At 44.1% G+C, this 12,902-nt stretch overlaps 1 protein-coding gene across 3 annotated transcripts in view; it reads right to left on the minus strand.

Annotated features, from left to right (window-relative positions):
* Positions 1 to 12,902, minus strand: part of LOC141800314 (nectin-2) — an 86,463-nt gene that overhangs the window by 32,257 nt on the left and 41,304 nt on the right. The window contains exon 7 of one of the 3 annotated variants that reach the window (XM_074682749.1): positions 4,043 to 9,072. The exons of the other annotated variants lie outside the window; for them this stretch is intronic. Coding sequence (XP_074538850.1) covers positions 8,486 to 9,072 — 587 coding nt within the window. The 3' untranslated portion in view covers positions 4,043 to 8,485. Of the gene's footprint in view, positions 1 to 4,042; positions 9,073 to 12,902 lie in introns of those variants that run through there. 3 annotated transcript variants of the gene reach the window in all.

The raw sequence follows: 12,902 nt of genomic DNA on the forward strand, positions 1-12,902 counted from the left end.
CCAGAAGGCAGAAGATCAGATGTTATCTTTTACCACTTGAGGATGAAGACTGATACAATTTCCAATTTCCTGGGACTATTTACAAATGAAATGTCCTCTGCACGCTGCTTTCACCTTGCTCGACATGAAACCGATACTCTGCTCCAAGAAATACATTTTACGGTCTGGTACTTTGAAAGCATCTTCACTTGTTCAGGAAATTTTTCATTATCCTCACAAAAAGGCTTCCCTCCTTGAGGCTTTATGTTGAAACTGATGCCAGTCAACCCTGCTCATCATCCCTTTAACACTAATTTTAACTACATGTAAGGAAGACTTATAATTATCATCAGGGTGTCATTAACGCCTCAGGTAATACCTGTAAACACAGAATGAATACCTGTTGCCTGAGGCTGACGCTTTCAAGAGAGGGCATCAAAATCACAAAGAAACTGAATGAAATCTAGAGACAGAAAATAGGACATGATATCCTGTTCTGAGGCACAAACACTAAAAATCTCTCGAACATAATTTTAATTTCATAAACAATCATACTAAGAAATAAAATTGGTCTGTAAAATATTGATTTCCAGAGTGTCAACAAACCTCATTTTGTCACAAACTGACTCAGACAGTGTGAAACTAAGAGCTGCAAAGCATAGATTTCTCAAAAATATTGATTTGAATTTAATTTCAAGACAACAAAGTGTGAAAGTGAGCCATAGTGATGGAGAATGCAGTAACTGGTGAGGAAAAAGACAAAGTAGTCAGACGCTGAAAAAGAAATAATGTGTCCTCTCCGCAGTCTTGTATAGACTGTATACATACACTTTTACGCTTAATTGGATGACTCACACCTGAAATTTAAGGATGTGGGTGTGATGGGGGAAATTTTGAAGGCATTCACAGCCGTGACCGAGTGATTTCTACCAACTTTGATGTTTTCTCCGTGTGCTTCACATTTGGTTTGGAGTGAAATGTCTCAAAATAAACTCTACTGAAGAATACACCCCTTTTTAAAGGTTATCTTTTGCCTCTTTTGCCTGTTTTTCATCAGTCACCCCAGAGAGAGAAGAAATTTGTCATGACATGTAAAACAAAGACCCTGGAGCCAGGAGTGGAAGTACTACTTTGTGCCTTAACTACTCAGACATCATGGCTGTTCTTATTACTTTGATGTGAACATGCTTTTCAAACAGCATCTGATCATTAAGTCAAAATATGTCTCTGTAAGTCATCGTAAACTGATGATTTTCCCATGTGACTCATCTCATTAGCATGCTACCATGCCAACACATGACAGTAAACTGTGTAACTTGCAGCAAAACTATAAATATGTTATCATGTTCACCAGCCTGTTCTTATAGGGAAAAGCAAAAGTGAACAGTTAACTTTAGTATGGAGGAGTCCTCTTTACCCGCAGACACCAGCAGACGCTTGTTATCTCCCCCTGTGATGTACTTTCGGGCTTGTGCTGCAGCCATCTCCATGGCTGGCTTGTCTCAGGGGATCTCCTCCTCTAGTCTTCTCTTCAAAACACTAAAAACATGCTTGGGCTGAGGTCGGATGACTGAGGACTCTGTACTTTACTAAAAGCTACAACTCAAATCAGTGTGCTTGTGTAGAGAAGAAAAATAATGAGAGACCTATCACTGTCAGTTTAAAGATAAAGTGTTTGATACAAATATTCCAGTAATTGCAAGACTCATACAGCTGGAAAGCTGATGTGTCACCACAGGCAGGAGGAGAGAAAAGGCAGCTGCTTTAAAGCAAATAAAAATATGGAAGAGCCTACTTTCATAATTGAGGTCAGAGGTAGATACTTGCTTTAATCTCTGTGAAGGTTCGGGTCACTGCATCCATCACTCAAACATCCACACAACAGTCCTAGTCATCCATCACTCACTCTGGGATTTATTAGCCAGGTCTGGAGCCAGAGGGTAAGAGGTTAAATGAGGAGCATTGTGTTTGCAGTTATCAGCAGAGGAGAGCCCAAAGTGGGTCTGTGTGCTAATCCCCTCCAGTGCACACAAACACACAGGCACACACACACACATCATCAGATGTTTAATCAACAGTGTGTCTGTAGCTGCCAAAGTGGGACGTTAAATATACATAATACAGCCAAGTACAGACATACAATTGTGAAACAGTAAACGGACACTCAGCACAAACAAATACCAAACAATCTGATGTCTATCTAACATAAATCCTCTGACAAACAAACACCCTGTGGAATCTGATCAGTCTGCAAAGCACCCAGCGGGTGACTACACACACACACACACACGCACACACACTTCTTAAGCATGCTGTTTGGCCAAAGAACACATTGACATGCTCATTCTCTGCTCAATACATAAATACCCACAAACACACACACTCAACTTGATATAAACAGAGCCGCAACCATGTAGTCAGAAAGCCTTAAGGCTCTGCACCGTGTCTCATCACTGTACGCTAATGTCGAACACAGTGGTGGTGCTCTGCGTAGCTGCTGTCACTTTGGCTTCAGATCCAGGTTATTTGCTCGAAGCTCAAATAGGCCAGGTTTTGAGTTATGGGGTCATCGCTTTCACACGAGCCTAACACTTTTGTCTGTGACAAACGCAGTGTTAAAAGAACTGCTCAAGCTGATATTACTAGGTGCAGCTTAAAAGCCTGTCTACTGTGTTCAAGTCTTTCACATGCAACTAGAAAACCAAAGGAGTCAGAGTGTGTCTATCTGTTTGTGCATCTGTGTGTATGTGTGTGTGCGTGTGTGTGAGTGTGACTCTTCCCTATCTCACCAGCCTCGAATCCAAAGCAATTAGAGGGGCCAGATGGTGGGCTGGACTCACAGTAAATAGCTGTGCATTGACAGAAGAAGCCAGTAACAAAAATGGACTGTGACAAGGAGCCAGAATGACACACAGATACATGAAGGCATCAAAGCAGCAGGCAAACACCAACGCCTTGCTGTCATAATCGCCATAAACCTACTGTGGCCATCGTGGAGACTTTCAAAGCAGAACCAGATTGTATCATTTGGTGGGAACACACACACAGAAGGGCTGCTTGCAACTAAACCAAATAAGGCAGGTGCATATGCATGCATGAGCACACTCACACACAAACCTGTACACACACGGACACAGCCCTCTGCACGCCCTTCTGTTAAAATTTGACCGAACCAGTTTGCTTTAGTCAGAGTTTAAACAATGCAGCCTTTGAGAGGGGCTCCATTCACCCAGTTTCAGCTTGGCCTGCACATTCCCCAACTGAAAACACAAACTGCCTCTCTCCAGGAAAACCACTGAAACTACAGCACCACATTCCTCTACTCCATCCTTTTCTGTATGTGTGTTTATGTGTGTGTGTGTGTGTGTGTGTGTGTGTGTGTGTGTGTGTGTGTGTGTGTGTGTGTGTGTGTGTGTGTGTGTGTGTGTGTGTGCACAGGGTCAGCATGAGAGGTGCAAAGGACCAGCTGAATATAATGATAATATATATGTATCCTTAAATAAGATGGTGCATGTGAGCTTTGTGTGATCATTCTTCATTAGGAGCATGCTCAGATGAAAACCTAATAGAAAAATGTGGCCTTTAAGCAGATGGGGTACAGAAGTCCCCTACATCCCCGTTACCAAGGCAGCAAGTTCAAATCAGCCAACCAGGGCACATATATACAAATCAGAGAGCAGGAGGAGGCAGGGCTTGATTCAGGACAGGTATAGTCCACAAAATGGGTGCTCCCATTCCTGCCCTAGGTTTGCAAGAAGCCTGTTACATTAGGCCTGCTGACAAACACATACACACTGATTTATCAAAACTGAAATGAAGCAAACAGCCAAACCAGGAAATGAGAGTTCATAGGGAAACAGGGGAGGAGGGGGTGGTGAGTCTGGAGTGTGTGAAGGATGGGTGAAAAGAGACAGAGAGGCCACTTCATATCCCGATCAATTAATCTATAAATCTAATCAGGGAGAATCGATGGGTTGCACTTCTTTCAATCTGGCTCCTCAGTCATCTGCGCTCACCTCAAGTGTTAAAGAGACACAAGACACAACGCTCAGCAACACCGGGACATTTTAAAAACCGAGAAATCTTTAATAGCAACAAAATAAGAAAAAAATATATATAGAAAGACACGACAAAAATGTGACAATTTGAATTCAATCTCTTTTTTTCAAAGACCAAAATAATTAAAAATTAAAAAATACAAAAAAGAAAAGACAACTTTTACACAGAGCAGTCAATAATAATAGTAATAATAATAATAATAAAAAGCACATTTTTTGGGTAAGACTGTTTTGTTGTGTTTACAGTTCATTTGTATAGAAGAAGCACATTTTGCCAGTTTTGGCAGCAATCACAGCGCAGCAGTCAAGAGTAAAGCACTCCGAAAACATAAATTATAAAGCACTGCAAAATAACAGAGAAGAAGAGAAACTGTAATAGGAGAAAATAAATCCTTCATGCTTGCTGTCACTGAGAAATACACAAATGTGACACCATAAATTAGTAATTCTTTTCTCTGCTACATATTTATATATTTATACTATGTACACGGGAAGGATTTCTGGTTGTTTTCTTTTTTTATGGGGGTGAGATGGGAGATGTTAAGGCTTTGATTAGTCATCAAATGTTTGGAGCCAAAGAAAAAGCAACAGTATGCAGCTTTCTGGTAAGAAAAATAAGATTTTTTACCATCTAACCTTGTGCTAGACCCAGACCTGGATCCTGGATTTCTTTTAAAGCAATTTGTCTGGCAGGCCTGTACTTGGTGGGTGGCAATGCTGTGTGTGTTCGCGTGTCTGCAGAGGTGGTCATGGTGGCAGAGGTGGCTTGAGTGAAAATAGTTGAAAAATTTGGGAGGCGGGTGGGAAGTTTTGACTCTCTAAAAGCACAGAAAGCGATCTAGGAGGGGACGGAGGTCAGAAAAGGCATTTTTATGAAAGCTCCATTTCCTGTGCAGGACAAACACAGAATGGACAAACAGGTTCCTCAAAAGCCTCTGTCTCTGACGCTGGGTGAAAGGTGTGTGTCACTAAATGTGCGCCTGTCTCTGTTCTGCACAGTCACTGGTTTGGGGAAGAGTTGGACAAGTTGCGGGGAAACAGAAAGCAGTGGAGCAGTAGGACACATCATGCTGTGGCTCTTCCCATAGTAAGAGGACTGCGTATAAGTCCCGACAGAGCCACTGAGCAAGAAGAGGAAAAAACGAAGTGTGTTTGTGCCGCTGTGTGAGCGCATTCGTGTGGGCTTGTGTCAGGAGATGGCGGAGTTGTCAGGTATGAGGTGTCTTCTGCACAGTTTGGCTGTGGGAGTGAGCATAATGAGAGTGACTGAGGGGTGTTTGTGCGTGGGCGAGTGTTTCTCTGCATTCTGCATATACATGCGTACGGGTGTGTGGAAATGTGTGTGAGTCAGTGTGCTGTCCAAACGCACAATAATATCTTCACTTCACTTGTTTCCCATGGTGACACAAGGTGGATGCTCAGGTTACAGACCCAGTGGCAGTGAGAGTCGTCCTGAAGCCCCTAAAGCATCACCAAAACACACACCGACACTACACACACATGCACACACTCATGGCTGAGTCAGGCGCGACACAAGCACTGCCTGTGTGTTTACAGTCTACCTGATAAATTATGAGTATTGTGGGTATTTTTGCAGTGTGCAGGGTGTCTGTCAAGGAGAGGGAGAAGCCAATTGTGCAAAAATGAGTGTGCTTGTTATGTGGAAATGCAGGCAGAGTGAGATTTAACAAAAATAGGAAATAATAATACCAGCAATGCTATATACTTTTTCCTCCATTACAAATGGACTCTTAGGCTTTAAGTAAACTCAGATCAGTTAGATCAGCTTGTTGTGAACACCACCCCCAAACCAGAGAGGTTTTCATTAGATTAAAAATTACATTCTGAAGACCTCTGGGACATTTCCCAACGCCTCTCCACTTTCACAACACTGGCAACACTGGTTCCATTGATCTGATATTTACATTTTCATAAATATCCACATTTTCACAAGAAAAATAAAGATGCTTACATATATAGTACACAGATACCTCACACCATAATGTACATACAACAGTTTTGTCCCTTGTGTCGCCATTGTTACCACCAGACCACATTTTAGATTTCTCTCTTTTTTTTTCTTTTTGCGGTGACACACACAAGTGCAAAAATAAGTAATACATTTTTATTTTGAGTGGTTGTGGCAAATCAGCCGTGCTTGGTAAATTTACTGAACCCCAGGTAGACAGAAGCTGCAGTTATGTATAAGCTAAGGCCATTAGATGAAAATCCTATCGAACACACTGGCTTACGGTATGCTAGACGGTGCTCAAACAGGGAAAGCTGTCTCTCTACTTGTGATATCTGCTTCCTCTATCCTTCTCCTACTTCTCACTCTCTCTGAAGGTTAACGGCGTCAGAACAGAAAACGAGGATCATTTCAACCTTTGCAGATACTTGCACTATATGGGAGGGTTTTCTACATCTTAAGTTCAAGGTTGAAAGGAGCTGTGATAATAAATGCAGGCAAGTACAGTCTTTCCTTGCCCTTGGCGAGGGGTCACTCTGCTTTTCACCTCATGACCTGCAGCGACCTGCAACCCAGTTCTTAGCTCAGCCTTACAGGAGGTCAGTACAGTCATCGAAAAACTGCTTGCACCAGATTCCCAGTGGGTCAAAGGGGAGTTGATTAGAAGGCCAGGAAACCCGTGATTAGAGGAGCTACAAGAAAGCTTCTCTCAGAGATTGTCCATCACAGTCATCCAGTGGCTACATAGACACAGTGATGCATGTTAAGTGTACACATTCAGCCTTAAAGACAGTTGTGCACAGTGGCCACGAGAAATATTTGCCTGAACAGGCCTCTAGTGGCTCGTTTGAAGGATAAATTAACAGTCAGGAGACAATCTGCCCTGAAGCTGCATTATGAAAGGACGTTTCACCCGTTGCTGGCTCTAAGTCAATACGACTTCCATGGCTTCACTGTGGACCCTTCACATCTCCTGATCAATTCACCTCATTTAGCAACATCCGCTAATGGACAGAAATATGAGATGATGTAATTGAAGTGCTATCTTAGCCAGTATGGTCATACTTTGAAGGTAGGATTCTGCCTCATCCGGCCATCTACTAAAGTATAAGAGGAGACAGGAGTGTCCATGCAGTGAAGTGAACACAGCCACTCCAGGTGGATTAGTCAGTGCTGCATGTCACGGCAGGCCGCGCTGGAATAGAGTAAGTGGGGCGCTTGACACATCAGGAGCAGTGAAATACTCCCCCTGCTCTTTGCGGCCATGACCTCGACACCGCCCGGGATAAATCATACACCACCCGTAAACACCAGGAGAGAGGGATGAGGAGAGAGAAAGAGGGAGGGGTGGTGGAAGAGAGGGACAGAGGTGGTGATGGGAGGGGGGAGAAACCGCCACGTCATAAGCGATAAGTGGTGGCAATCTGTTGGTCCCGGCTAAAGCGAGCAACTTCACGGCTCATTACCAATCAAGCTCCTCCTGTCAGGAGCGCTCTGAGGAGACGCGGGTGAGGAGGAAGACGAGAAGAAGAGACATGCTCCTCTCTTGCTATCCTGCCTCCTGCGTTCCTCTCTCCATCCCTTGACCCTGTCAGATCGGCTACACCTCATTCCCTTGTCTCTTGTTTACCGTCTCTTTCCTCCAGGCACAGAGCAAAAGTTTGAATGTGAATACCTTGTTATGAAGTCGATTCAAACTCTCTGCAAACTTGTGTTGTTAAATTCAGCTGAGCTTGGGTTTGAGCACCATACAATCTCCCTTTTTTCTAAGTCTACTGTCTCTGATAGTATAGAGATGTTTTTTTTTTAAGAGGATATGAATTTGTCTCTTTTCTGAATCTCATGATGGTTACTGTCCATACCTTTCAATGTTTTCCTCCGTACCCATCACCTGCTGCTAACTAACCCAGCAGCTGTCACAGCACAACGCAGCACTAGAACAAAAGGGTTTCTCACAGGAGGACTCAGACAAGCAGGCAACATGTAGCTGGCTTGACAAGCCTTTCCACTTCTGCTGTTTTGGTGAAGATAAGAGTGAATTTGCAAGCGAGTTTGCCTCTTCTACAGCCAAGCTTGTATCATGATTCCATTATCCTACTCCCACACTACACAGTTTGTCTCTTTTGTCTGTCAAGAGTCCTTGTCAAGGTCCCGGTGATAGTGATAGCATGAGCAGAAAAAGTGGAGACAGTTTTTTTTTCTTTTCTCCGTTAGATTTCCAGTTCCTGAAGACAAGAATTACACAGCGCTCCTTTCAGAATATCCCACCACACGTTCCTGTTCATTCTGTCCATCCTGGGGGCTTCACTGTGATTAATATTGGGCTATATTTAAAATTAATTTTCAAAAATAAAAGTGGTAATATTCTCTCTTTTTCTATCAGACAGGGTGAGACCCTGAAGCCACAGAATCCACAGGAGGAATCAGCTTTCTCTCCATTTTTTTCCTCCTCCTCCTCCTCCTTTCCTCTCCTCCTCCTTTATACATAAACAGCAGTCCGAGAGATGACCGAGCCGTCCCGCTGAGACTCCATGTCATCATCAAGGTAGTCTCCAATCATATCACCCTGGTCATGTGGAGGGCGGAGCTGAAGGATGGGGGCCCCTCCTGAGAAATGGTCATACCTCTCCTCCTCCTCCAGCTCGTCAAACTTTCTTCTCTCCGCGTCATCTAGTTCGTTGCTCAGCAGGATGTCTTGGGCGGTGGGTGTAGTTGCGACAACTTCGGGTCGGCCCCCCATGGTGAGGGGCTGGTGGTGGTTGTTTTTCTCTGCCAGGCCTTGGTGGGAAGAGCTCTCGTTGTAGACATAGATGGGGCCGTTGTTGTTACCGCCTCCGACCCCGCCACTCCCCGTGCCAGCGCCTGTGCCGTTCTTGCTGGCCTTTTTTCCACCACCGAATATGCGCGTCTTTATGTCGCTGCCCCCGTTGGCGCGGTAGCCCTGCTGTTGCCTGCGGCTACGGGTGACGAGCACGGCGATGAGAGCGGCGACCAAAAGGAGAGCCAGCAGGGAGCCAATCACAGCTCCCGCCACCACACCGGCTTGGGATGGATTCACTGGGGGCTCTGCAGGAGGGGGAAGGAGAAGAAAAGAGGGAGAGGAAAAAAAGGAAGAAAGGGATATGGTTGAGAAAGGAAAAAAAGGAAACAGTGTGAAATACGGTGAGAGGGCAAGAGGGAAAGTAGAAAGCATAAGAATAAAAGAGAGGAAGGGGTGACATAAGGGGGAGAGGAGGGGCAGAAAAAGAAGGTACAAGTTGGATGATGTCTGTGGCGGTGATCTGAACTATATTTCAGTGAAGTGTGTCATAGTGCTGAGGTGTCAGTACAGTCAAGTGTGTGTGTGTGTGTCTGTGTGTGTGTGTGTGTGTCTGTGAGTGCGTGAGCCTGTGTGTGTGCGTGTGTGCTGAGCCTCTTTCTACACTGACATTTCCTCCTCTCCCTCAGAGCTGCTCCTGTCCCTGTTCCCACAGCCACGTCACAACAACCTCCCTGCCATGTTTCCCCCTGTGTTGCCCTTCATCAGCCAGGGTCCATCCAAGGATCACCACACATCTTAAGGCAAGGCAGGCAAAGCAGGGAGGAGGAGGAGGAGGGAGGGCAGGCGAGGTTGTCCTGCAAGCAACATGCACACGCTTTCTGAAGAAGCAGGGGGAGGGGGTTGGTGGCGTTGGCAGGGCAGAACAGGTGGAGGCCATGCAGAGGAGGAGGATGAGGCTGATGATGGATGGAGGAGTGCAGGGAGGGAAATTTGATGAAGAAGAGGAGGAGGAGTGAGTGAGTGACAAAGTGACACAGCAGAATGACAACTCTTCCCGGGAGCCACTAGTGTGGAGCAGGAGAGATTGGATCGGCACCCCCCTCCACTCATGTAACACCACAGGCAGTGCTCCACTGCTGCTAAACGTGCGTGTCCATTTTTACTCCAGCACTGCTACTTTAGTCACAACTGCCATGTTGTGCACACATGCACATGAGAGGAAGCCATCTGAAGTTTGTTTTAAATCAAACAGGTTTTCCTGGAGTGCACTCCAGCTAAGGAGTGTGAATAAAACAAGATCTTCACTACCCAAACAGAAGCTTTTTTGTTTGTGTAACACAATCCCAGCGAGACATTTGGTGTTTGAATAAGAGTTGTGAAGACATCCCTTATGACTTGTCGACCATATAGTGCACTCTTCCCGAACTTGCCTCAGAATCCCTCTGCTGTGATATTAGTGCAATATATTCCAGGGGAGGTGCTTTAAAGGCAGAAGATGCTGTTGCTTTTGCAGAGAAGGTAAGCACAGGTTACGATTAAGACTTGGTATCGTTAGGCACATTATTGTGAAAGTAAATCTGAGCACTTCAAGTGTTTCAGTACAGCTACAGCCAACACAAATACTATTAGGGTGTAAATTTGTGTAAAAAGCCTTGGGAGAGTGTCCCTGACATGTAAGTCAAAACTATGCAAAGCAACTATGTGATCCAAAGCACCAAGAGTTAATTTGCCAGCATTAATTGGATAATCTATTTTGGCACCGCCTTAAATGCATCACACATTATTAGCGAGCCTGCCAGTCTTTGCACAGCTCCATCACAACAACTTATTATCGCCCCCAAAAAAACGCCTCATGCTCATCTATCTTCCACAGCAATAATGTATTCATGGCTGCCATAAACAACTTTTGTTTTAGAGGATCAAGGAGGAACAAGTTATAGGTGAAATATTAAGTCAACACTGCAAAGCTAGCTGTGAGAGTCATGGCTGTAAGCTAGCAAAGCTGTTTCCCAATCAAATTTTTTTTAAGCAGTGTAAACTATATATTTTAAGACCCCCAAGATTAAGTCTAATAAGTTGATTCAAGCTCATAAATAAATAAATAAATAAGTTTCTAGAAGGGTTTTGCACCATGTTGTGCAAATGTTAGCTCAGCTTGTTTGTAGGTTTCTAGTTTGTTTGAAGTCAACATTCCTGCGGTGCGACGAGTCAGGCCAAAAAACAATCAAAGTAATCTGATGACATCTGCAGTAGATTTAAAGGGTATGTCTGTCAGAAAACAATGATAAAATGTACAATTTTCTGAGTGCACTGGATTCAAAGGGTTACAGAAAGTGTACTGGCTGATACTCAAGTTGAGATAGTGGCGCTCATATCAAGAAGAAAAAGATAGTTTTAGCACATCCCTTCCTAGAATCTAACCTAATGCCAGATGTAGGCTTTTAGAAGTATTGAGGTTTCAGACGAGGCTTTGTTAAGAGACTACAAGCGAGTAAAGCCTCTAAGAGAGCCATCAAAGTGAAACTGCTTTACACAGGCTTTTTGAGGCCAAGAGTTCAGGGCTCTAAGTGCTTCCTGGGGTTATGATAACTCTCTGCAGACTCTGACCAATTCCCCATGAGGGCATCATCTATATCTCAGTGAGCAGGGATTAAGGCTCTAACACTGAGGGAGTTAGGGGTCAGCTCCACCCATGTTGTTAGCTTTCACTGTGCTCTGATACTCTCAAATGTTCTCCAAATGACACTGGCGATTTCTCAAGATGTCAAAAAATGACAAATACAGCATGACTCCTTTAAGGAAGAGGAGCAGGTCAAGCTGCTTTTGTGATGTCTTCAGAGCTAAAATGATTTTTTTAAGGGGGGGGCTGCCTGGTCGTGTTTCATTCAGGCTCTTTAAAAGGTTTTAACCAAATCTAGACTATTTATGCATTTTACATGAAGACATGTAGTTCTTGATTTTTATTTAATGTACTTTTTTGTTGTGTTTGGATCATTTTGAACAGTTGGGTGCCCCAGATACGAAAACAGCTTATACAATCACAGAAGAAAAGAGGCAGTCTGTAGAGGGACTATCTTATGGAATAAAGTCTTCCTGTTTCCTTCAGATATTTAGCACAGAAGCTACACAATACAACCAAAAAAAGACGTCGTGAGCCAATCAATTTTTTATTTCAGTCCCTGACTGAAAGTGATCAAAAACCCTTAGCTAAGCTGAACATGCTTTCTGTCGTTTTTAGCTTTCCTTTCCACTCCCTGCACTTCCACCAGCTGCTGCTGAGGATTAACCAGGAGACGCTGTGAGAGAAATCCCTTCCTCAAATTTGAGAGTATCAAATCAGACCGACTCTCATTGTCATTCCCGTTTGAGAATCCCAACAGAGTCTGGCCCCTCTTGTTAAGTGTACAGAGAGCCGACAGATCTTCTCTCGTAACACAAATTCTTGTGAGGGGTGAAAATGTGAATCTGCCGCTGCCTACACCTGTGTTCAGCTTTTCTCTTCCTCTTTATTTCTGCCTCTCCTCTTCTACACCACTCTCCTCTCCATCTCTGCTTCCACTTCACCAGCTGCCTGCTGCAGACTCCTTCAGTCTCCTCTGAATCCACTTTCCCTGCCATCTCCCCAATTCACATTTGTATTTCTGTCACATAATTTGTCCTCTCTGCTTTCTTCCTCCGTCCTTTACTTGCAACATTTTCCTAAAAAAGAAAAAAATTATAAAATAAAGGGACGTACTTTCTCTTACATTTCAATTTCTCCCAACAGCCTCCCTGAACACAGTGTTTCTCTTCCCTCCTACTCTCCGCTGAGTAGTGCTAAACATTCCTGTTCACACACATGAGAGTGAGAGCTAGCCCTCAGTGTCCACTTGTAACAGGAACACAAGAAATGCATTATCACCTCCGGCTTGGTGGAGCTCCGGCACAAGCAACGAGCCAACAATCTCTGTGCAAACTGGGGCCGGATGCTACTGCAATTTGCTGTCACATCAAAGGGAATTACACAAAAACTTAAATGCAAATTCTCTAAAAATTCCAGTCATCCAATTATTTTTAATGCGCCGCTCAAGTCAGTTTTCTAAGTGTCTCTCTCAAAGTCTCAGCTGGTAAATCCTTTCGTGGATGATGATTCATG

This window comes from Halichoeres trimaculatus, unplaced genomic scaffold (assembly GCF_033239565.1).
Source record: "Halichoeres trimaculatus isolate MK-OKI-2021-1 unplaced genomic scaffold, fHalTri1.1 fHalTri1_scaffold_12, whole genome shotgun sequence".
In the NCBI taxonomy this organism is placed as follows: domain Eukaryota; kingdom Metazoa; phylum Chordata; class Actinopteri; order Labriformes; family Labridae; genus Halichoeres; species Halichoeres trimaculatus.